This window comes from Xyrauchen texanus, chromosome 14 (genome assembly GCF_025860055.1).
Source record: "Xyrauchen texanus isolate HMW12.3.18 chromosome 14, RBS_HiC_50CHRs, whole genome shotgun sequence".
In the NCBI taxonomy this organism is placed as follows: domain Eukaryota; kingdom Metazoa; phylum Chordata; class Actinopteri; order Cypriniformes; family Catostomidae; genus Xyrauchen; species Xyrauchen texanus.
The window spans coordinates 34,619,105-34,644,201 of NC_068289.1; the positions used below are offsets into that span (position 1 = coordinate 34,619,105).

General features: G+C 38.1%; 1 protein-coding gene across 2 annotated transcripts; it reads left to right on the plus strand.

Moving 5' to 3' along the window:
• Positions 1-5,959: 5,959 nt before the first annotated feature.
• On the plus strand, positions 5,960-14,328 carry LOC127654984 (inhibin beta B chain-like). 2 transcript variants are annotated; one of them, XM_052142566.1, is made up of 3 exons: positions 5,960-6,400; positions 6,535-6,858; positions 12,117-14,328. In XM_052142566.1, the coding sequence occupies exons 2-3, from the start codon at positions 6,621-6,623 to the stop codon at positions 12,896-12,898; spliced, it is 1,020 nt and encodes a 339-aa protein (XP_051998526.1). In that variant the 5' UTR covers positions 5,960-6,400; positions 6,535-6,620; the 3' UTR covers positions 12,899-14,328. The 2 variants fall into 2 exon arrangements, with proteins under 2 accessions (XP_051998526.1, XP_051998525.1); XM_052142565.1 differs by having other exon boundaries at positions 5,960-6,858.
• The last annotated feature ends 10,769 nt before the right edge of the window (positions 14,329-25,097 follow it).

Sequence of the window (25,097 nt, forward strand, 5' to 3'; positions counted from 1 at the left end):
GCATATGTTAATGTTAGCGTCACAAAACCGAGACCATAAATACATATTATTTGTGGTTCAGCGAAGCATTTTAAGTTTTGTATCAGCTAATGTTAACACTGTCTATTATAACTGATTAATTTCATATTATTGGCATTAACATGTGGACACCACTCATTGCCTTTGGCAACTTTTGGCAAGTGTGGGCAGTGTGTGTATTATGATAATAGATATAGATTTATATATCTGTATAATTAGTTATTTTCTTTTTGCTGATATATGTAAATGGTGTGTGTCTGTTTAACCTGCACAGAAGCATCAGACAATACAGAAGAAAGGACATGATCCCCTTCTCTCTATTGAGATATGCACAGTGTGCTGCAGAATATACCACTGTGCCTAATGTAAATGGGTGTTTAACCATTTGACTGAGGTACAGATTCATGTAGTAGGTCATGTTCGAGTTGCAGTTCATTACGAAGGTATGTGTGTGAATTATTGTAAGTTTCTAATACAGTTCAATTATTGTTTGTGTGTGTAAATCATGTTTGAAAGTTATGAACCCTTTAGTTTTTTGCATGTTTTGGGCTCTCATTTCTCCCTAGAGTTTGAAAGTAAGAACAAATAATTCCATTTAACATTTCCATGCATTGTGAAACCATTGGGAAGTCTGAATCCCAAAGGTTCACATACTTCTGCACACAAGGATACTTCATGTATTAAGTAAATAATTCAAATATATTCAAACTATTTGTGTTTTCTGTTAACCGTGCCATATTTTATCAGAAAATGTAGCGTAGATGAAGACATAATGAAGTACGTCTAAAATATGAAAAACAAACTTCCAAAGGGGTTCATAATCTCAGTTTAATTCAATCACTATATGTGATTTGCCAATATGTAGATTGCTCAACAAATGATTAATATTCCCTTGCTCCACAGTTATAGGTTAATTATCTGATGAACATTTATTTTATTCTTGTGTATTGCTCTTTTTTCCCCTTCTCTTTTTTTGTCCTATTGTATAAGACAATCTAAAAATTGGCAAATTACATATATGGTAATTACATTTTTTTATGTAATTCATAAATGACATCGTTGTTAAATTCATAAACGAGTAAAACTATAGAAATTCTCTTTAGACCAGGGGATGTAAAAACCTCTACAGGGGCACTACACTGTATAAAACATCAAATCAAATCACTTTGTCACACTACCATGTACACAAGTGCAACCAGTGAAAGTCTTGTGTGCAGTTCCGAGCAACATAGCAGTCATGACAGCTGACGAGACATATACCAATTACAATAAAAAACATATTCACACAACTCAATTTACATATCAAATGTACACATAATTACACAACACAATAATAATATACAATGTACAGTAAACGATACACACAATATAGAATGCACATACAATAGAAATAAAAAGTATATATATAAAAATAAATAAATAATATATTTATATATATATATATATATATATATATATATATATATATATATATATATATATATATATATATATATATATATATATATATACAGTATATATATATATATACTATAGTTGTATTGTGGAGAATATAATTATGACAGTCCAGTGTGAGATATAAGATTAATAAAGTGCAGTGCTGATCGTGAGAGATCAAGAGTTCAAAAGTCTGATTGCTTGGGGGAAGAAGCTGTCTTGTAGTCGGCTGGTGCTGGTCCTGATGCTGTGATACCGCCTGCCTGATGGTAGCAGTGAGAGCAGCCCATGACTCGGGTGGCGGGAGTCTCTGATGATCCTCCGAGCTTTTTTTCACACACCGCCTGTTATAGATGTCCTGGAGGGATGGAAGCTCACCTCCGATGATGTGTCTGGCAGTTCGGGCCACCCTTTGCAGGGCTTTGGCGGTTGTGGGCGGTGCTATTGCCGTAGCAGGTGGTGATGCAAACAGTAAACATTGTAAACAAGACAGGCAGCACATTTTCACTGCTGCTACTGCACGTCAACATTAATCAGAGGAAAAATACAGCATCTAGACAGCTTCTACCCACAGCACCAGCAGCAGCACCACTTCCAGCAGCAGCACCATCTCCAGCATCAGCACAATCACTAGCACCAGCAGCACCATTGTCAGTAGTAGGATTATGCATCCGGCAGCAAGTCAAGGTGACTTGCACACACTGTTGCATTCAAATAAATAAAAGGAACTTGCTGGTTCACATTAACAGAAAACACAGGCAAAGGGTAACTGGAACTTTCAGCTAAACGGCACCTGTCATCCCAATGCATTGACGCCAAAAATGGTATCTTTGCTGTTGATAAATCATTCTTTAAGCCTTGCTCTCCTATACATGTTCAGAAAAAAATATGGGGTGCAAGCCAAAACCTAATCTGTGAACTGGATGAATGCAAGACAAATGCTGAATTTGCAGTCAGGAGTGAAATTCTTCCTTATGAGTGCATGCATCTAAAGTCTTTGCTCTTCTGCCCTCTAATGGACACTGGCATTCATCATTTTGGAAGAGGAGGTTCTGTCAGAAATGGATACTGCGATGATATTTGGGGATGCAAGGAAGCAAAGTTGCTTAAACCGCCAAAAAGCAGCTGCTGATGCAGGTATTCCACTTTCTGTTGAGGTGACTGTTGGAGGGCCTCCTTCTAAAAAGTAATTTTCAATATATGAGCCAAAGATATCACAACACAGCAGACTAGGCAGCAGAATAGCAGCATATAATTATAAAAAGAATTCCTGGCACTGCCATGTGCCAAAGCAAGACAGACATGTCTCCATAAAACAATTGCTGAGTGTCTATCTATGCAAACTGACTGGAACTAACTGTGCAGTAAACTGTTTCAATGCACACCGCCTTCCAGCCAATCAGAATCCAGTATTTAGACTGACCATGGTATAATACAATATGATCAACTTTGTTTTCTTCTTACATGTGACTGCTCCAGAAGATATATTGTTGTATAATAATTAAATGTGTTGTGTTATTGTTTTATCATAGAAACTTAGCTGATCAAATTTCACCTGCCTTTGGACTATGTCCTTACTGAGAGACTGTGAGGTACAGCTTTTAACTTTGCATGTAAACCATTATTATCAGCAGTGGAATGTCATCATATAATACATTCAGAGTACTGTATGTACATTATGGTCTTATTCCACTCTTAATTAACAGGGTGCACCACTTTAGCTTGGGGGACTGACTGTGGGATATTCATGTTGCTGGTAAGTGGTCTTATAATTGCCATTGCTATACCATTGTCTCTGTGTGTGCTAAATACTGCATTTGTTAATATAACATCAGAGTTTTGATTTTGTATTTCAGTATGCCCTGTATGTGACCCTTGGGAAGCCCTTTGATTTTTCAGCAGTGAGTTTTTACCAATTTCTGGTTATTTGTTCAGCAAAAAGGGTTGAAAACACAATTAACATTTTATGCTTAAGATTTTCAATTGCCATCTTTTATCAGTCTGACATGCCTGTAATCAGGAGGTTGTGGTGCCATCAGTTACTACTGGTATTTCCTCTGGCAAGGTATATTACTTATAACAATACTTTATGTGTGCATTCCCAGTATGCAGGTTATTTGTAATAAATAAAAAATAATGCACACTGGAAAATGTTTCAGTATTTAAATATTACTGTTTTGTCACTTTTTCTTCAAAGCCAACAGTCGGTCACCAAGCAAATGATCCAACCGGATCTAAACATCATGGAGGTCACCCCATCTGTGCCAGACATCATCGAGGTCACCCCATGTACGAGTATCCATGTATATTTATGTATTGTTTGACTATTGTTTGTTTATGTAATAACCTTTCCTGTTTCATAAGTGTTTGAGCAGCACTTGACTAATGACATTTTTATTGAAATGTCATATCTTTTTGCACGAAGTGATGAAACGGATTCTGCTCGCCTGTAACTAGGTGGAGGAGAACCGATCCCACTTTGCTGGTAAAGTTCACTTACCACAGGTCATAAGGATGAATGAGGATGATGCCTTGTTGGTGATGCTTATTTTCTATGAAGGTGAAATTAATGAGGACAAAATCCAGGCTCCCTTCCTTTTCACCTTTGAGAGAAAAGAGGAAAAATATGACATGCAGGAAAAATATTTCATGCAGGAAAAATATGACAAAAGAAATATTTGTATGTCTTGCCTGCACAACCCTCACCTTCAACAAGCTAACTGATGGGGTAGATCTGGGTAAATATTGTTTTGTAAACTTTGTTTTGTATTGTCTTGTAGTTTTAGGGTTTGTAAAATGTCTTGTATTTTCAACCAATTAAAGTGTTCTTGAAACTTAATATACTATAATTCAGTTTTGTATCTTATATCGAAATTGATTTTTATGTTAGCTTTACATTTTGCTAATAAAGGTTAATAGAAATAAAATAAATACAGCAACACTTGATGGCAGTGAAGTATGTGACTAATAAATTGTAAATTAAGTAACACTTCCAGTCTACTAATAAATGTTCCTGGAATGGTTGCCTTGCTACTAGTTTCTTTACTGTGACACGTGGCTGGTTTGAGACTGCTGGACAGGTTACTTATTACCATTTGATTAAGATGTGGACTGAGTCCATCCAAAATTATATTCCATGTAAATGACACTGTTGTACATGCATACATTTTTCTTTTTGAGGTGGAGATCCTAAGTGTACGTATAAAAGGAATAATCGAGATAAGACAAGCAAATAGGTGATCATTTTATTTTTGTATCACACCTGTAAGGGCAACTCAGTTCCCATGTTTAAAAGCAAATAGCATATTAGGAGCATCATTTATTACATTAATCGAATTGAGATAAATTCACTGATAGACTTAATATGATGGGGAAGAAATAAAAGCAGGGGTGCACAGATAGTCTAGCCATGCCGTTGTCACAGAAACAATGCAGAGAAATCATGAAAAATGTTAAAGAAAGGTCAGGCAATATCAGCTATGCCAACATCTCCAGTTCCATGCAAGTCTTATGGTTACTTTGACCTAATCTTTGCGCATCAACAATAAAAAAATAAATAAATCCTCATTAGGTTCATTTCGATCTGACGAAGGTCTTGCATTAACGTTAACAGCCTTTAGGTGGCGAAATGAGTGGTGCTTCACAAGATCCATAGAGGTGAAGCTAGACTAGGTCAAGAGAGGAGGAGCTTACGTGTAGCACCTCCTTGCTGGACGTCTAGTGAGGAGGAGCTTGCTCTGCAGCGAGCTGAGCACCACTTGTTTTTAGGGACTTGGATGGAAAAATGAACACATTTGATGGATCATTTTGGTAATTTGTTGTACTACGGAGATTTGTGAAATAAATTTACGCTACATCCTTTGAATGTGATCTCCATTACAGTTGGAGTGTTTTTGAATGATAAGAACCTAGAATTTTTTTTATAAATAACCTGATTGTTTTAGGTAAACACTTTATCCACCGATGTAAATACTTAAAAGATTAAACCCCATTTCAACGGATGGAAGAATGATCTAAAGCTATTTGCAAAATCTCTTCAATGGATGACAGACATAAATGCCCTGAAACTTTTTTCTGCCTTGAACTTGTTTATGTTACTAGATTAAGATCCTCACTCTTCACTCTTTTTTTTAAATTGTATTATTATTTTATATTTATTTATATTATTGAGTGTGCTTTGTTTTTAAATACGCTGTATCAACACGGAAACCATATGGATGATTATTGAATTATGCCATAAATGTTTGTATTTAAATTCTGTTAAATAATATATATATATATATATATATATATATATATATATATATATATATATATATATATATATATATATATATATATATATATATATATATATATTTAAAGCTTGTGATGGTGCGGGAATGTGAGCGTAAACTGTTTTAGCACATAATCTCGCGTCTAATTGGTTGAACGTCCCACGTGGTTTGAAGTAAAAAAAAAAAAGTTTCAGCGCTAGGTGGTTCAGAAAGTCCATAGGTCGACATCCTTACTGAGACTGCAGAAATACGTGAAGAGAGGAGCAAGGGCAGACGTCGTTTTACCTGCTACTCGATGGGAAGATAAATTGTGAAATTTAAGTATGGATACCTTAGATTTTGTCATCAAACAAGAAATACCTATTTGACTACGCTGAACTTTAAAGGAATACCTGGCATTTCTTTTCTTTTTAAGTGAAAGATTACTAAGTATTGGTAACTGGTTCAATTTGATTTGTTTGGATTCTTCACACAGACTATACGTCAACTGTAATTAGTCAGATATCTCGGGAAAGAGGAGATGCTTTAGCGTTTTATAACCGCCGTCAATTTAGACGAATTTTCAAGACTAATCCTCATTACTACTCCATGTGTTTACAGCACACTTTCTGTGAACGTCTCACAAAATGACTGAAAGCATAACGATGAATGGACATCTGTCAGAGGAGGTTGTTGGAATACTTTTGTCCTGTTTATAGGTCATATTGCCCAAAAATTGTTGGTTGTGGTATGCACACGCTATTTATTAAAATGAGTATTTACTTCTGCACTGTAATCTGTTTAATGGCTTGCATACTCGCAGTTCAGTGTGCTGTGGGAGCTGAGACAGTTTCTCAAACGTCTCAGTGCGTCTCATGTGGACTCGGGCATCCGGATGAGTCGGCACGAATGGACACAGACTTTCTGGAGGCGGTCAAAAGGCACATATTAAACCGGCTGCAAATGAGAGAAAGACCAAATATCACTCATCCCATTCCCAAAGCTGCCATGGTTACGGCACTGCGCAAACTTCACGCTGGCAAAGTGAGGGAGGACGGGAGAGTTGAAATTCCTAATTTAGATGGACATGCTGCCTACAACGACGTGCAAGAAGAAACGTCGGAAATAATAAGTTTCGCCGAGTCAGGTTTGTAAAAGAACTGGATTTAATAGTTTAATGACTTTACGTTTAATAAGGTGTGGATCATTGATCTTATGTTTATGAGTAGGATAATTGAAGCAATTTGAATAACATGACCCTGTCTTGACATATAAAAAATATGCTGACAGAAAATAATGACTAGGTTTCAGATTATGACCTTTACTAGGTGGGTGTTGGGGTAATTAAAATCCTAGAACATCCAGAGAGCATCACTAGCTCAGTAATCAAATTATTACATGTAATTCGTTAATAATAGGACAAGAACATTTTCACGCCCTTTTCTTTATTAAACAATACAGCTTTGTTCTTCTTAATGCCATTTGTATAAGGAAACATATGTTTCCTTGAAGTAACATACAATAACATATTTACCCATTAGTGCCAGGGCAAAGAGATGAATTCCTGGATCATTCTTTACTGTAATGGCACCAATCAAATATAGGCCTAAAGTTAAGTTTATTTAGGATAATATATTTAGTTTCTAAAGTTCAGTTTATGTAGGAGAATATATGGATCTTGTTTGGCCTAGAATACCCAAAGAAAATATGTTGCGCATTCTAAATGCTCTCATTAAACTAGGGCTGCAACTAATGATTATTTTGATAATCGATTCATCTAACGATTATTAGTACGATTAATCGACTATTGCAGCAATTAATCATTAGCTCTTAAACGATTATTCAGCTTGAGACCTGACTTAAAATGTTGTATTAAACATGCTTATTAACAATAAAGAGGACAAAATCATCTTTTTAAAAATACCTCTAAATGACATTTACTGAATTAAAGGGAACAAAATATGTTTTATTAGTTGAATTCAGTAAAGAAATTTACTGCAAAAAATCCTGTTGTTATCAAGTGTTTTTGTCATGTTTTCCATTTTAAATTTTAAAGTCTAAAAATCCTTAAACAAGATACATTTACTTGAGAAGCAACATGTAAAATAATTAGACTTGCTTTAAGAGAATGCATCATAAATATAAGTGTATTTTGTATATAAGTGTATTTTTTTCACTAGATTATACTTCTGCGAGTGCAGTAAAGACAAAATATACTTGTATTCAAGATCTATTCTCTAAAAGCAAGTCTTATTATCTTATATGCGGCTTCTCAGGTGAAAGCATTTAAAAGGATTTTTAGATATTAAATTGGTAAACAAGCCAAAACAAAAACAAATCAATAACATATTTTTTAGCAGTGTATAATGGGGCGAAGATTACCCTCTCTGTTCACTTCAATCCATATTTAACTCACTAAAAAACTCAATCTTATTAATAAAGCTGCGTATTGCCAATTTTCTTCACGATTATAAATGCTCAGTTATACATATATTATGTTTCAATAAGTCGCAAACTATCACGTTATGATCTAGCTGCAGCAAGTGCGCGTGGGGGGGCAAGCATCCCCGCGACAGAGTGTGCCTCAGCCGGGTGCAGTTTCAATCACTCCTTCGATTGGGACATTTGCGCAACTCATATAAGAGGTGCTGAGAAATTACCGTTTCGAGTTTGTAGTTAATTACATGATCAGCTTCCGTATTATTTTAACGTTAATAAAGCTATAACGCATTATATATAGCTTCATATAAGATGTAACACTGGGGTGTTTCCTTTAAAGATGCTCGGAATGCAAGTTTTGCTTCAGTGGAGCGGCAGCTCCAGCTCCAGCTCCACTTATTTTCATGATGAGAGTGCTTCTGTATTTACTTATTTTGTATTTTTGAATTATAATTCCCTCATACTTTGTGATCTACATCACCTGATGCTTTTTGGTAAGTTTAGAGTGCCTCTGGACTGTGAGCTGTGTAATTCTTCCTCTCCTCAGTCAAGCACGATCTGCAATGCTGCTCTCGCACATCATCAATAGAGTTTAATGTGATCTCATGTAACAATAAATGAGATCAAACGTGTGACAACTAACATTTTTGTCTACAATTTATTTTTGTCTATGTTGTTGGTAACGTCGACTAACCGACGTTAAACTACTAATGACCAGCTGTCATTTGCATGAGCTTAGAAATACAACTGTTTTTGTTATATGGCAACTGTTGGATAAATGGATAGCTGATATGCAGCTATACAAATGTTTCATTATTTCATTATTATTCATTGTTTCATTATTATTATTATTATTATTATTATTATTATTATTATTATTATTTCCCTCTATTTGAGTAGAAGCCTATGCACACGTAAAGCTTGTAAAACTGCCGTCTTTATCATTCAGTCGCGCACAATATGCAGCACAGTTAGCTTGGACATTATTCGAACTTCTTGCTCCTATAAGAATGATCTGAACAGACTCATGACAGCGTAACAAAAGGGTGGCAATTATTTAGAGATACTGTGCATACTTGCTAAACCCAATGTCAACATGGGGAACAAAAACCACAATAGAAAACAAAAGAAATCACTCAGAATAATGCATGAGACATTTGAGTCGTTGTGGGTGACAGAGGCTGGGGTGGGGGATGGTATTCTATATCCTACTCTGAAAATGTATTTAAAATATCAAAGCTTTATCAGGCCTCTAAGCAGTGTCCCCTATTATTCATGACACCTTTGAACCACTGAGGAGCAATGCATCATGGAACTGGCTTCTATTCCTGCTCTCCAAACCCCCATTTTCCTCAAGGCCAGCTGGTGCTAACCCCTTAAATGGAGGCTGCCAGCCATGGCATGGCGTTAAGACAACTCCAGATGTGTTCTGCTTATAGGTACATGCTCTACTGCTGAGCAAATAGGTGGAAATGATTAAGTATAGTCAGATGCAATGTGCAAATCACTGCAGCTAGAGGTAATTGTGTTGCGTCACATGTTGCATGGTCATCCCTTCTCAATCTGTTATGCTGTACGATCGATCATAAGCCAGAAGGTGGCTCTGATCTTGCTCCGTGCTTTATGAGAGCATTAAGGAGAGGGCTGCCAAGGTACAGGAGAGGACGGCTGCCAATTTCAGGTTTCTATTGATACTGTCCTATGGCCCATTTCAGAAGTATTTAGTGTCCCGTAGCCACAGGAGCGGAGCGGTAGATGCTAACTTCTCATTTGTCAGCATAGCCATTCGGACCCGCTGAACTCTTCAGGACCAGTTCAGTTCAGGGTATTAAGACTTCATTATTTGACATTATTCAGGGTGGCACAGTGTCCATGAGGTAAAAGAGCCAAATTAATCTCTTTAGAAATTCTTTGTTTTTTGACATTTGATCCGCGGAAAGAAACTAGAGTCTATAGTGTTAACTGATTGGCAGGCAGTCAAAATCTAATCAGGCAGCATGCTATGGTCGTGAGCTTATTGATCTTCGACAAGTAGTTCACATTAAGCATTTAAATCATGAGAGCAACCTATAGTTAACCAGCAAAACAAACCTGATACCTATTTTGTCCATTTGCCCATGCTGTGTTCAATAGTCTTCTGGATTCTTGGTGTCTGAGGTTAATTGAGTTATACGTGTGGTACATTGCTAACTATATTGTGAATTTCCAGAAAGTAGCATGTACTGTATTACAAGTAAAATCATGTTTAACTGCCAGTGATTTAAATGCCTAGGAATTGGCTACATTATATATCTGTCTATTATAGAGTCTACTATCTATTATATAGTTTAGATATATTCTCACCATCTCTTTTCAACACTTTTATTTGGGAGAGAACTTTGGATGAGGTGTGAGAGTATTTATTAATTAATCTTTTGGTTTCCAATAAAGCTAGAAAGGCAATGTAGTGTCTGTTTGTGGTCCATCTAAAAATAAAGTGTACATAACCAGTTTTGGCCTAGGTAGTGGATTATGTGGTCACAACTCAGAGTGCAAAGTGGACAGTGCCTTGCCCTATGTGAATAAATTAACTTTGAGCAGGAGCTGTTGAGACATGCTCTGGAATATTTGTGCACAATGCCATGCAAGAATTTTTGTGTCCAGAGGGCATTTAAAGGCAGTTAACAAGCTAAAAATGGTTCAGTTCAGCAAATGTGTTCTCTATCATCAGAGTACATACTTGTTCACACCTGACACATATCCAGGGCTTGATTCCCTGTCACTGATAAACTTTGGCTGTGAGTGTACACTGTGGGATAGCAAAGGGCTTCGTTCTTTACAAAACGAGTTTTGACAGCCCTGCTGAAAAGACCAGCTTTGCTTGTCACCAGCATATGTTGTATTTTATATACTGACCAACTAGCATAGAATGTTGGGCCAACCAGCTTCAACAAAAAAGACATGCTGGTCTACCAACTTCATTAGCTAGGCTTTGCTGGTGAATGGTCTAGTTGATCCACCAGCACCAACCAGCATAAAATAAATTAATGCTGGTCTAAACTGGTCTTTCCAGCAGGGACGTCTATGGGCTTGTGGTCTGACTGTCAAATAAAGAAGCTATCTTATGTGGCAAGCTGTTGACATTGGACCAACCTAATCTGTTGGCAAACATTGTCATTTTACCATTCCAGAATCAAATCAATTTATTGTTACACGACCATATACACAAGTGCAACAGTAGGTGAAAGTCTTGTAATGGAATTGTCCCATGTTAAACAGCTCTGGTATTCAAGTCAGGATTACAGAGAATATGATTCATTTGCAACTTTTGGCATCGTGAATTTCTTGAATTTCTGGGTGGTCAAAGAAACCTTTAAAATGAAATGAGAAAAAAGATAAAAATAAAGCTTTGCATCTTGGACTTCACAAATCAATACAAAGTTGTAATTAGAAAGTGGCTAGTGTCATGTAAATAGCCTTTATGTTACCTCATCCTGCCTTTCATTTGAAGGTCACACGTTCAATGCTAGGCTGTGCCACAGCAGTCTCCTAATACCTCTCACAGTGTATTGTGTTGTCAGTCTCTGAGGCACCAGGAGCTCTGAGTTTTCACAGTACTCCCTGTGAACTCAATGAACCCCCTGGGGCAAGGACCACGTTCGACCCCCCAAACATCTTAAGCCCAAACCACGAGGCCAACTGGACTTAGGCCCAGAACGCTAATGTGGCACCCAGTCTATCTGGACAAGTTAGGAGCTTTTAATGTTAGTGAACATTGCTAACGAGGGGTATTCAGCTGTCATGTTTAAATCAGAAAAAAAGAACAACATGTAATCCATTATATACAGGCATAAACAATCTGGATGCATAATCGTTTTGTTAGAAGTTGGAATATTTTGCATTCTTGCACAAGTTTGCAGATGACTATGAGTCACTTCACAGAACCTTTATTTGTGCATTAGCGTTTTCTTTTTCTGTCTCCTACAGATGATGTGACTCCATCTAAGTCCAGCCTCTATTTCCTGATCTCGAATGAGGGGAATCAGAACCTCTACGTGTTGCAGGCAAATCTGTGGCTCTACTTCAAGCTGTTGCCAGGTGCTCAGGAGAAAGGACTACGGCGAAAAGTTACGGTGAGAATGCACTACTATGAGCCTGGTGGGCAGAATGTCCACTGGCCCATGCTAGAAAAACGAGTGGAGTTGAAGCGCAGCGGCTGGCACACCTTTCCGTTGTCTGAGGCAGTAAGGGAAATGTTGGGTAAAGGAGGTCGCCGACAGGACCTGGACATCCACTGTGAGGGCTGCGAGGCGGCCAACGTTCTGCCCATCCTGGTGGACCCGAGTGACCCCTCACACCGACCCTTCCTGGTGGTCCGTGCCCAGCAGGCAGATGGTAAGCACCGTATTCGGAAGCGAGGCCTGGAGTGTGATGGCACCAATGGTGGTTTGTGCTGCAGACAGCAGTTTTACATTGACTTCCGACACATTGGCTGGAACGACTGGATCATCGCGCCAGCGGGGTACTATGGGAACTACTGTGAGGGCAGCTGCCCAGCTTATATGGCAGGTGTTCCAGGCTCTGCCTCATCATTTCACACCGCAGTGGTGAACCAGTACCGCATGAGAGGCATGAGTCCTGGATCTGTCAACTCCTGTTGCATACCCACCAAACTCAGCACCATGTCCATGCTCTACTTTGATGATGAGTACAACATCATCAAACGTGACGTGCCTAACATGATAGTGGAGGAGTGTGGCTGTGCCTGAGACGTCTGCTGGACTGGAGTTTTCATGTTAGGACATGTAACAAGAACAGTGACAGTCATATTTATGATCTTTTTGTACCACATGCATATAGATTGTGTTATTATTTGTGCACTCACAAAATACAATCACAGATGCGTGTGTGCATCAAGCAGTAGTTCATCAGATGTATTACCAGTCAGTACGTTTTAATGAGCATAAATAATTTGGGATGACAAGGGAAAGGTAACTCCAAATTGTTGATCTCTAGTTTGCCATTTCTAGACTTAAAAAAAAAATGGAGAGTGACTTTCCATCATTACCAGAGACAAACTGGTGTAACCCATTGACATAAGTACTTAGAAACGGTTTAAGCTGTTGTACAAGCACTGACATCTCAATGTTCCTTCTACTTCAGACACCAGCACTTCAACAGCTTCTTTAAGACTATATGGCAAATCATTTTGACTGAGGTGGAGGTTTCAAAATCAGTGCATGTCATCATCCCAGTCATTCCCAGAGCAATGACTCCAGTTGTCTACGGCATTTTTAAATATCAGTCGTGAGGCTTTTACTCAAACTGCAAGAACCTCTGGACAAAATTGTCCTGCAACTCAGACCACTTTCAAAACTGATTTTGAATTCCAAACTTCACAGCTTCCTTCATCTGGTTACTTAATTGGCTGACAATGCCTGCAGCAGTTTGCATTCTGTGGAGTGGCTGCCATTCTGTCCAGCTGGTTTACAGTGAGTACAGCACTTGCAGAAACTCTCAAAATGCACAATGTAAAGCACTTGCATATTGCAAAGCCTTCAAAAGGGTACATAGAAGTGGACCTACCCTTGCTCAAAGTCCTTTTAATATAAAGTGCCGCATGAACTATGCAATGTATAGTAATCCTGAATCATGTCAAACAAACTGAATACTTTTTTTCTGCTTGTCTTTAAGTCTCTATAAATACTTGAAATGTGATCTTTCGCTTGATTTCCAAAGCGGATGATTGTTAAGATGTTTGCACTGAAAAAGTTGCGGGATTAGTTAAAAGACAAAAAACTGCCATCGAAAATGTTATTTTTGTAGTAATAAACTGAATTTCATGAAAATGTATTGTACCTAATAATTGTACCAAAGAGGCCAATATTTTAGATATTATAATATGGTGGCAATGCCATTCCAATATGTGTAAAATAATGTTTGATCTTTCTCAAGAGGCCTAATAATCAAGGTACAATATTTTGGATTCCATGTGTAGATCTGTCTCACATTTTCTACCATGTACAGCAACAAATTCTCTTCCTTGTCTTTAATTTCCTGTCTTCTATTTAATAAGAGTTATTTCTTAGCTGTTGTTACAAAGTAATTTAGTTACACAGATGTAATCTCTGTACAGATTATGTAAAAAATTAAAATATTCTTTCTTAAATATTTTGTAACTTTTGAAATAAATTCTTCATTTGCATCATTGTACTTTGAAATGTTAAGCAGCTGATATTAACTTAATATTAGAACCAGAACAGAAAATGCCTTAACCTTGGACTGATTCACTATATTGATCAACAAATTTGGGATATTATTAGAATATAATAATATACACTGGGCAATACCTTTCACAAAAGTGTAATGATTGAGTTCTATGGTTTCTATATTTGTCATTCTTAGTAAATTCTTAGTTCAGATGTAAGAGGGCTCTCACTCCACAACATGTAGCCACAGAGACATTACATCAGAGTGGGTCCCATGGAAGACTTACCAACATGTACTGCTTTTTCTGAGCCCTAAAGGCTTAGATGCAAACAATCTGCACTAAAATACCTAAGCAAACAGAGAGCCTGCACACCTACCAACGGTCTAGTGCAACACTGCAAAACAACATGTGCTTTCCAAACATACCACACGACCTCAGTCAGATAATTACCTGAAGTGTACCTGTCTTGCATCTGTCAAGCGAGGGAGATAAAGTGGTGTGAAAAAGTATGTCTTTAGAAGTCATCTAAAAAAATGTCAATACTGACACCCCACATGACAGGAAACAATATTTTGATTTTATTGTCTTAGTTACCATATATACACCGATCAGCCACAACATTAAAACTACCTGCATAGTTTTACGCTATTATGTAAGTCCCCCTCGTGCTGCCAAAAAAACACCAAACTATTCTTCTCACCACAATTGTACTGATCGGTTATCGGAGTTATCGTAGACTTTGTCAATTCAAACCAGTCTGGCCATTCTCCGTTGACCTCTCTCATCAACAAGGCATTTCCATCTGCAGAAATGCCACTCACTAGACGTTTTTTGTTGAATACTATTCTGAGATGCTGATTGGCGCTGTTTTGGCAGCACGAGCGGGACATACACAATATTTGGCATGTGGTTTTAATGGCTGATCAGTGTATCTTGGTATATATATATATATATATATATATATATATATATATATATATATATATATATATATATATTTGTATATATGGGTGATTGAGAGTGTTTATGATTGGGGGGAAACAGGAGACACATTTACAGAGAAATTGCAGTATGTAGAGAGCTACGGGCTGAGCTGTCTCGTCATGTAGCAGAGTGTTAACGGTGCCGCCATGACTGCTGGAATGTTAATGACACCATAGCTACGCTGCAGGCAAACTTGTGAAGCCACACAAACACACACATAGAAAAACACCTCAAACCATTCACATGACAAAACACATACAATACAATCTGTACACACCATCTGAGGTTAACAGGTGTCAAAAGATTTCTGGTAACTAACTGAATGTAAGATGACATATAGACATATAACATTCTTGGCATAGGTTGTAATAATATAGCCATTATTATTATAAAACAAAGATGCATAGATTTCATCTAGGAGAAAGCCAGAGGAAAAATTATAAAACAAAGATGCATAGATTTCATCTAGGAGAAAGCCAGAGGAAAAAATGTTATATGATAAAGGGTTATTTTAAACTCTATGTTTTTCTTCTTCTGTGGAACATAAATAGAGATTTGGAAGAATGTTAGGAACTTAAAGCCTCAGACACCATTTACCTTCAATGCATGGCAAAAGATGCTACGAAAGTAAACAGTAACTAATATTCTGCCAAACATCTCCTTTTGTATTTCATAGAAAAAAAGAAAGCCATACAGGGTTGGAAAACTATCCCAAAAAAGTTTTTTTATTTAGCAAATAGTTTTCCTAAAAACCTATGTCTACATATTCGGACAGCAGGACTAATTTGTGAAATTTTAAATAATAACGAGCTATAGAATGTTTGTTTTTTTCATCAAAACGTGATGAGATTTCACAATTCTCCAAATTTGCAGAGTGTATCAATGAAATAAAACATTGGATGGCCAGAAATTTCCTTCTACTCAATTCCGACAAAACAGAGGTTCTAATTATTGGACGAATAACCTCTAAAAATAAGCCACTAAAATATAATTTGACTTTCGATGGATGTACTGTTACATCATCTTCAACAGTGAAGAACTTAGGTGATATATTTGATACCCATCTGTCTTTTGAAAATCAAATGACAAATGTTTGTAGAACAGCATTCTTATATGCTGAAATATTGATAGATTACGACACATGCTCTCTGTTGCTGATGCCGAAAATCTAATTCGTTCATGACCTCAAGACTAGATTATTGTAATGCATAACTGGGAGGATGTCCAGCAAGATCAATAAATAAACTTCAATTGGTTCAAAATGCAGCAGCAGGAGTGCTGACAAGAACCAAGAAATATGATCATATTAGCCATATGACCATTTCATCATCGTTACATTGGATACCTGTTAAATTTCGTATTAATTAAAAAATTTTGTTAACTACACACAAAGCTTTGAATGGTCTAGCTCCGCAGTACTTAAGTGATCTTCTACCACGCTATATTCCAACACGTTCATTACAATCGCAAAATTCTGGCCTGTTAATAGTCCCTAGAATATTAAAATCCACAAAAGGAGGTAGATCCTTTTCATATTTGGCTCCTAAACTATGGAATAGTCTCCCTAACACTGTTTGAGATGCAGACACACTCCCTCAGTTTAATTCTAGACTAAAGACTTATCTATTTAACCAGGCTTACACCTAATTTATCCTCCAACCCACAATTAGGCTGCTTTAGTTAGGTCTGCCGGAACCAGAAACCAGAAACATTGATCATGATCTATAACTCTACAATAAATTGAATTGCATCTATGCATATATACTTTTATTTGTTTCCCTGTCTCAACCTCGGGACTCCTATCCTGAGGTCACCAGGATCCAGCCCCATTCCTGCTTTGTGTTGGACTCCACTGCTACGTGTCGCTTTGTGATGATGACTAAATGCAGCTGTGCCAGCCAAACATCACTTCAGTCTATTACAATGGACTTCAGAGGATGAACTGATGCCAACTCCAACCATAAGACATGGGATACTTCATATGCCATTGTCTGAACCTTGGATTTAGGATGGACCCCACCAAACTTCACTGAAATTACTGGCCAGGTTGAACTGCGATGCACCTCACTGATCACCTTGGTCTATTGATGGACTATACTCTTGAAATGGAATACATAGACTATCAATTGCCAACAAAAGCCTTCATCAGCCAATTAACAAGAGAATTGCATCTATGTGAACGTCTGCAGTTAATCCAGGATGGACTTCAAAGACATTAGTCATTAATCTTACAGTTCATACAAAATCTTTATTTAAACACTGTCGCTTAACACTTACTTAGTTTAATAATTTTAAACCATGACTTGCACTATACATAAGTAATATTGGCATTATATTCATGATGTTAGCCAGAGGGGAACTGACCCCCACAGTGAGTCTGGTTTATCCCAAGATTATTTTTCTCCCATTAAGCAACATCTTATGGAGTTTTGTGTTCCTTGCCACAGTCGCCTTCGGCATGCTTACTGGGGTTATACATAGAATTATTATTTATTAACTTATTTGTAATAAGTAATACCTTTTTAATAAGTAAGTGTGTTGTGGAAGGCGCTATACAAATAAAAATGACATGACTTGACTTGATAGCCAGTGCTGAACCAGTCATAAATTAGCATAATTAATTTTGACACAAGCAATGTGCATTGTCCAATCACTGTCAACCATGTTAAAATATAATAATACATTATAAATTGTGAATCTAAGTACTGATTACCATTGACCCATGTCTGCCAACCATGTTGAGTGATCATCTGCAGCCTAAACTGAACTTTTGATAGGAAAGCTATAGGATTCTCCCTTGCTTCCTTGTCCCGTATTCAGTGAATGACTTAACACCCAGTGTACTGTCTGTCTGCACTTGTTTCAGAGCAGTGCAAAATACACCGTATTTTATATAAATACCTATCTCAATATGAAGCCTCTGAAAGCGATTTTTTCTCAATATAGTAAATATAGGAAAAATATAGTAAATATAGGATTGCATGTGAAAACCTTGTACCAATGTACCAACTTATACACATGTGTACATTGTGTTTAGCAGCATGGCATTTCGCAGTAAACGGCTCAAATTAAAAAAATATATATATCGGGTGAAACTAGAGACTCTAACCTTTTGACTCAAGTAGGATTTCAATGTAATAACTTAATTTGGTTTCTTACCAGATTAAGTTTTGTTGATGTTTCTCCAATGGACAAATGGCCGCTGTGATCAGCACCATGCTATTTTGTCACATGACTTGAAAGTTTAACTCTATACTGACAGCCCTGAACTGAGATCAGTCGGTTTAAATGAAATTAAGTTAAGTGATGCATATAGCAAAGCCAAAATAAAACACCAATGCATGTGTGTGCAGGGTCACACAAGGTTAAAACACATGTGACAACCTACCCAGATTAAAAAATATATAAAAATTACAATATACACTGAACTGACTTTCATGAAAAATACCTCTGTTCTAAAAACACATTTAAAGCTGACATTGCCTAATGTATGTCATTGTGGTTTGATTATGTTTGCTTATTTACCCATGAGCTATAACAAAAATGTTCAATGGACGGACTTGCAAGCAACTTTTACTCCATCGTAAAAACAACCGAAAGGTTTGTCACTCTACTCTTCACTCTACCAGCCCCCTCTGCTCCCCCTCTCCACATTGACCCCTGACTCCTTGAGTACTAGAGTACATTCAAGACCACAAAGCATTCAATTGTGTTGTGGTTCTACCTAGTACCGGCTTGGGTATCAGGGATCAACAAGGGTCACCTCTGCAGGGAACGTAGGAGAGAGTCACCTCTGTTAATCAATTGATAGCACACTGCATGGCCTGAAAAGTGCAACAGATTTGGCCTGAACAGACTTGCTGAACAGACCCCTCAAACTTGTCACCCCTTACCCTTCGCTGTCTGGCATCCTAGGTCCATTCAATATCACAATGTTGATGTTGGCCTTGGTCTGGCAATCAGCTAAACTGGCAGTATTCTGAAGGATGAGATTATTTTAACATTTGGAGAATGGGAAAGAGGGAAGGAAATAAAGAAGACTTATGCTGGTGAGTACTAGTACCATATGTTGCAGTTAAAAGTAGATACAAGAGCAAACAGCTGGCCTTTTGTCCAGCTAGGCAGAGTTTCTGCTCACATTCATGTGACGTGGTGCATGCAAGGGTTGAAACCACTGACGGTGATAGTGACAATGACACGTAGAATTGAAACTGCAATGGCCCTCTGTTCTTCAAGTTCACAGACAAAGCCCTGTGACTCTCTGATCTTACAACACAAGGAAAATATGGGGGAAATAAGGGCAGAGTTGGAAGCAGCAGAGCTGCGGATGTGAAAGTACACTGTGCGTTTGTGAGTAGGGGAATTCCATTGGGGGTATTTCAGGTGTTGTTGTACATTTATCTCCACTTTAAAGCAAGCCATCATGCCTGCATGACTCATCACGAATGAATGGGGGCTCATTATTTTGGTAGGTAGAAGGTGCTTCATTGTTTTTCATTGTTCAGCCTTTGTTTTCTTTATGATTTAACCAAAACAGAGATGCTGAGTGTCGGTGTCTCAAGATGCTGCCATCCCTATCATAGATGGAAGAAAGACCTTTGTGAGGAAAAACTGATGTCAAGGGCAGTGGAAAGAGTAGCAGAATGTTGCTCTTGGGTGACACACCTCTTGGTTAAAAGGAAGCCCTAAACAATGACACAAAGAGATAGGCAACCTGATCAGATGGAAAGATACACAGATGCTTGACATGCTCTTCAACTCTAATGGATGTTGACCAAGTCAGTTTGAGATATATAAAAAGAGAAGGTTCTAAATGGTAGAACATAATAGGAATATGATGATTATATCACTCAAATGAGGCTTACCCACAACATCAACATATTAACTACAGTTGTGCACAGTGTTTCTTTCTTAGCTGGATTATTTCCTCATGGGAGTGCTTTAGTCCTTCGGCTGAGCCTCGTTAATAAAGGCTGAACTGTGAATTATAAATGAAGAGTTGACTGACCTGAACTGAATGAAAATCCTTCAATCTTTTGCCCTCAATAGACTTTAGTCAGTGTAGATGCCATGTTTTATTTGATGCAAATGAAAACAAGGCCATGAGGGACAGTCATAAAGTCTTAGGTCATGTCTAATTTTCACAATCCATGTTTTTGTCAACAAGAAATGTTTTGGAAAGGCGTTGGCTGAACGATCGACGTGAAGACAAACATCGGTACAAGCTTATGAACAGCCTTGTTTTTCTTTATATCAAATTAAGATAGCAAACAGTTTGGGATAAATTACACATAAAAGTAATTAAATAAAAGATGCTAAAATAAAACCTGACTAGATGCTGCACAATGGTCATTGGTATCCTTCTAGTGTATGTTTACAATGAAAAAAAAAAAAAGAAAACGGTGCAGACCGATGCAACAACACGTTCAGTATTTCTTTGGTAAAAAAAACAATACTAAAGTTTAGAATACCATGACTGTTAACACATACTGTAGGAAGCATGAGGAACAGCTGCTGTGAGTTGGAGATGACTAAGGTTGGAGTTTCGACATTATCTGATTGCACACGTTGATAAAACTGCAAAAGGAGTACACAGTGTTTACTGGACGACAACGAGTAACCCAACAAAGGTACAGCATCAAAGGCCGTCGACCTGGGCTACAGCATGACTAGATAACTGTCAGACTTTGGGCTTTCCCTCGGGGGTACAACAGATGTCAAAGGCTATGGTTATCACCCGATTCAAATGATTTTCACAGAGCGCTGAGTCAAAGAAGTAATGAGAACTACACACAGTGTGTGGTTCTCCCATCGCCTTGGCTCTAGATACCATCTTATGCTTATCCACTCTCAAAGGCTGCACTATGTGAGACTGAAACCTTGCCTGTATTCTACTGCCAGGCAAGCAAACGCAACAAAAGCCTCTGTTTTATTATGGATCCCATTGTGTAATTTAATGTCCTCTAAATACTTTGATTGATGACATTTCAGGTGCATACTGAACATTCCAGATGGCTGTGCCAAAACTACACCACAGGTAACCATTTAAATGGGGAACAGAAACAGGAATGCTGTGAAGATGGTATAATAGCACATCACAGGAGAACACAAAGCAGTTTAGATAAAACGGGAAGGCTTTACAAAATCAGAATCCATTCAAATCTGCTGAGGTATCCTGTGAATCATGTCATAAAGTGATAGTTCACTCAAGCATGATTATCACTAACTCACTCTCATGTTGTTCCAAACACATATTACTTTCTTTCATCCATAGAACACAAAAGAAAATATTAGGAAGTATGTCTCAGTCAGTATTCACTTTCATTGCAATGTTCATTCAACGTTTTTTTGTTTTTGTTTAAAAGTGAATGGTGACTAAGGCTAACTTTCTGCCTAAAAGCTCCATTAGTGTTCCACAGAAGACATACACATGTCACAAGCATACATACATAAAGTGTCTGTGTTCAGACTTAATTAATTAATAATGTATGCATTTGGCAGATGCTTTTTCCAAAAGGACTTTAAGGTACACCATTCAAGGTATATGTTTTATCAGGTTGTGCGTTTCCTGGGAATTCAACCCATGCTTTTATGTTGCTTGAGCTAACTCAATGTGTTTGTGCAACAAGAACAAATTACCTTTAATTAGAAGAAACATAATAAAGCTATGATTCAGAATGTTTTCTTACCACTCTACAGCAACCAAAGCCCAGCAACTGCCAAAGCTCAATCCTATCTGGCATTTACAAAGCACATGTCAGTTTAATGATGATATTATAATTTGTTTTTCAATTCCACAATGGTGACATGAGCCATTTGCACAAAAAAGGTGGCATGGGGCGTGAATTGCTCAAGTAAGCCGGACTGAAGTAATGGCAACAGATCTTACATAATTCCTCTCAGCACTGAATAATATCTCAGTTATCTCAGACACTTCCTGATGTTGACCAAATGCGCATCAGCAGATGTTAGGGCCAGCAGTCAGGCGGCCGAGTATCAGGCCAGAGCCAAGATTAGATTGGGATCCTGGCAGCTGTTTTTTTCTTGTATTCTGAGAGTAAATGGGAAAGATATGCGGACGCCTCTCAGGTCTGTGTTCAGGCTCCGAGAGCAGTAGGCCTTTGCTATATTATTGTTTATGACACATAGACGCTCGCAGGAAAAGAAATGCCTCCAAACAGAATGTTCAAGCTAGTGTAATGTGTGGAACAAGTGTAAGAAAAGCTAGACAATGCTAGGTATCTGATGAAATATGTTTAGGGTGTAACTGGGATATGTGGATTGAAGGTAGTATAACCTCTGGAATGGTAGAGACATGTCTAATTGTATAAATTGCAACTGTAATAACTTCATACACTCATTGCATTTGTAAGTGATGAACAACATCTATATTTAAAGCATTTGGCAGACGTTCTTATCCAGAGAGACTTAAAAAAATATATATATATATATATAATTCAGCCTGGCATTTCACTACTTCTATACATATCACTTAGTTATGAGTCACTTGTGTAAATACTGTACATGCCAGTGTCAAGAAACTAGTGTCAGTGTTTCATGGAACTAATCATACAGACCTTGATCGCAAGCCTCTCTGACTGAGGTAGGCAGTCTCACAGAGAAGGGTGGAGGACTCGTCTCAACAGATTTTCAGCTGTCTGGTTGCAACAGAAAGTGTCTGTGAAGAGCTGTGACCACATACTGACCACAGTGTCTGTGGCTTCCATGTTGAATGTGTGCCTTCATGGCTGCTTATACGGATGTTTACATCACTGTAGTGATATATGTGATTTTCATGCATCTGTTCATGCATCAAAAATGCCTGTGATTTACCCACAGTAAACAAACAATAATATGCAGAACAAATTAAGGTGCTCAAGCCATAGCTCATGAAAGGAATGTGGGGTTTACAGTGGGTATAAATCAAACTTATGACTAATGACATTTTAAAGGGAGAACCACTAAAGCTTGTTTCACATCACCAGTAGGAGCAGCACATATGCGATGCTATAGCACAACTGCAGTGTGACTCCAGCTGCAGAAACGCTACGGCTTTCACACTGGAAGCGGTTTCTTTAACAGCGTCACAGTGATTTCTGTCAAACTACATCGAATAATTTCTTTTTTAAAGACCATAACTTATAAAAGGGTTATCAGGTGGGCCAGTGAGAAGTCATGAAATATTATTAACATGATGCAGGTGTAACCTAATGTAGTCTTAGTTAGTGTTAGTGGCAGCCAACACAATAAAATCTGCTCCTAACATAATTTAGTGGAGAAACTAGGTTTGTTCCTAAGGGGGAAGTATAAATACTAAGTGTAAATAGCAATCAAATGCATTTTAGATTCTATCAGGAACAAAGTAATGATGAGGACTCAAAAGACCAGCAAAAGACCAGCACAGGCTGCAGATGGGAATGTCCAGGAAGACTATTGGAGCATCCGGGCTGATATTTGCTAATTTCACTGGCCACGCTACAGAGGGAAACACACGAGGGAAAAAACACACAGATATGCAGGAATAACCAGATAACTATGATATTACCACCCAAAGGATGCGTTCCGGCATTCCCAGAAGAGCTACCATGACATTGATGGAATTCATCAATGAGGGCACAATCCAGGATGTCCTAAACACAGCATCTCTCCTAAGGACTGTAACTCTCCCAGTCTACCAGGTACTGATAACTCCTACCCCTAACATCAACAAGGCACCTGACAGAACTGGCAGAAGAACCATTCATCAGTCTAGGAGTTGGAGGAACAGGGGTATCAGGAAAACGGTGTGAACGAAAGACAGGCTTGATTTTGGAGACTTGAAAAACTGGGTGAATTATTTTCAATTGGGGGCATTTTGAATCGGACCACCACCGGACTAAGCACCTTGGTGATAATAAAAGTCCCAATGAATTTGGGTCCCAGTTTACATGAGGGGAGTTGGAGCGGAATGACCCGATTGGACAACCACACTTTCTGACCACACACATTTACATTTATGCATTTGGCAGACGCTTTTATCCAAAGCGACATACAGTGCACTTATTACAGGGACAATCCCCCCGGAGCAACCTGGAGTTAAGTGACTTGCTCAAGGACACAATGGTGGTGACTGTGGGGATTGAACCAGCGACCTTCTGATTACCAGATTACCAGTTATGTGCAGTTATGAATTTTGGCCAGGACACTGGGGTAATACCCCTAATATTTACAAGAAGTTCCCTGGGATTTTTAATGACCACAGAGAGTCAGGAGCCTTAGTTTAACAACTCATTCGAAAGACGGTCCATTTCTTTTTATAGTGTCCCAGTCACTATACTGGGGCATTAGGATCCACACAGACCACAGGGTGAGCACCCCCTGCTTGCCTCCCTAAAAACTCATCTAACAGCAACCTTCGTTTTCCCCAGGAGGTCTCCCATCCAGGTACTGGACAGGTAACCCCCTGCTTAAATATAGTGGGTAACCTGGTGAGAGCTGCAGGAATGAACAACAGATTCTCTGCGCACTTAGTGGGAGTGGTGATGTCACATAAGTCTGAGCGAACTCTGGACCTAATCTCCTATGATAGCGCTGCCACCACCCTGATGGATGGAATGACGTATCTGGAGAAGTTGAGTTGCTCTTGATGTCAAAGGAGCGAGATATGGCATCGGGTTTAAGGTTCTTAGATAATATGAAATGATAAAATCAAATCCCTCCAAAAAAAGTGCCCAATGAGGCTGTCTAGAATTTGGTCCCTTAGCGGTGCAGATGTATTCCCTGTTCCCAATATC

Bases quoted from the DNA above. Each gene is read 5' to 3' on its own strand.
- LOC127654984 (XM_052142565.1), top strand. From the start codon at position 6,381: ATGGACATCTGTCAGAGGAGGTTGTTGGAATACTTTTGTCCTGTTTAT. The intron at 6,859-12,116 runs GTTTGTAAAAGA...TGTCTCCTACAG, and splicing joins AATAAGTTTCGCCGAGTCAG to ATGATGTGACTCCATCTAAG.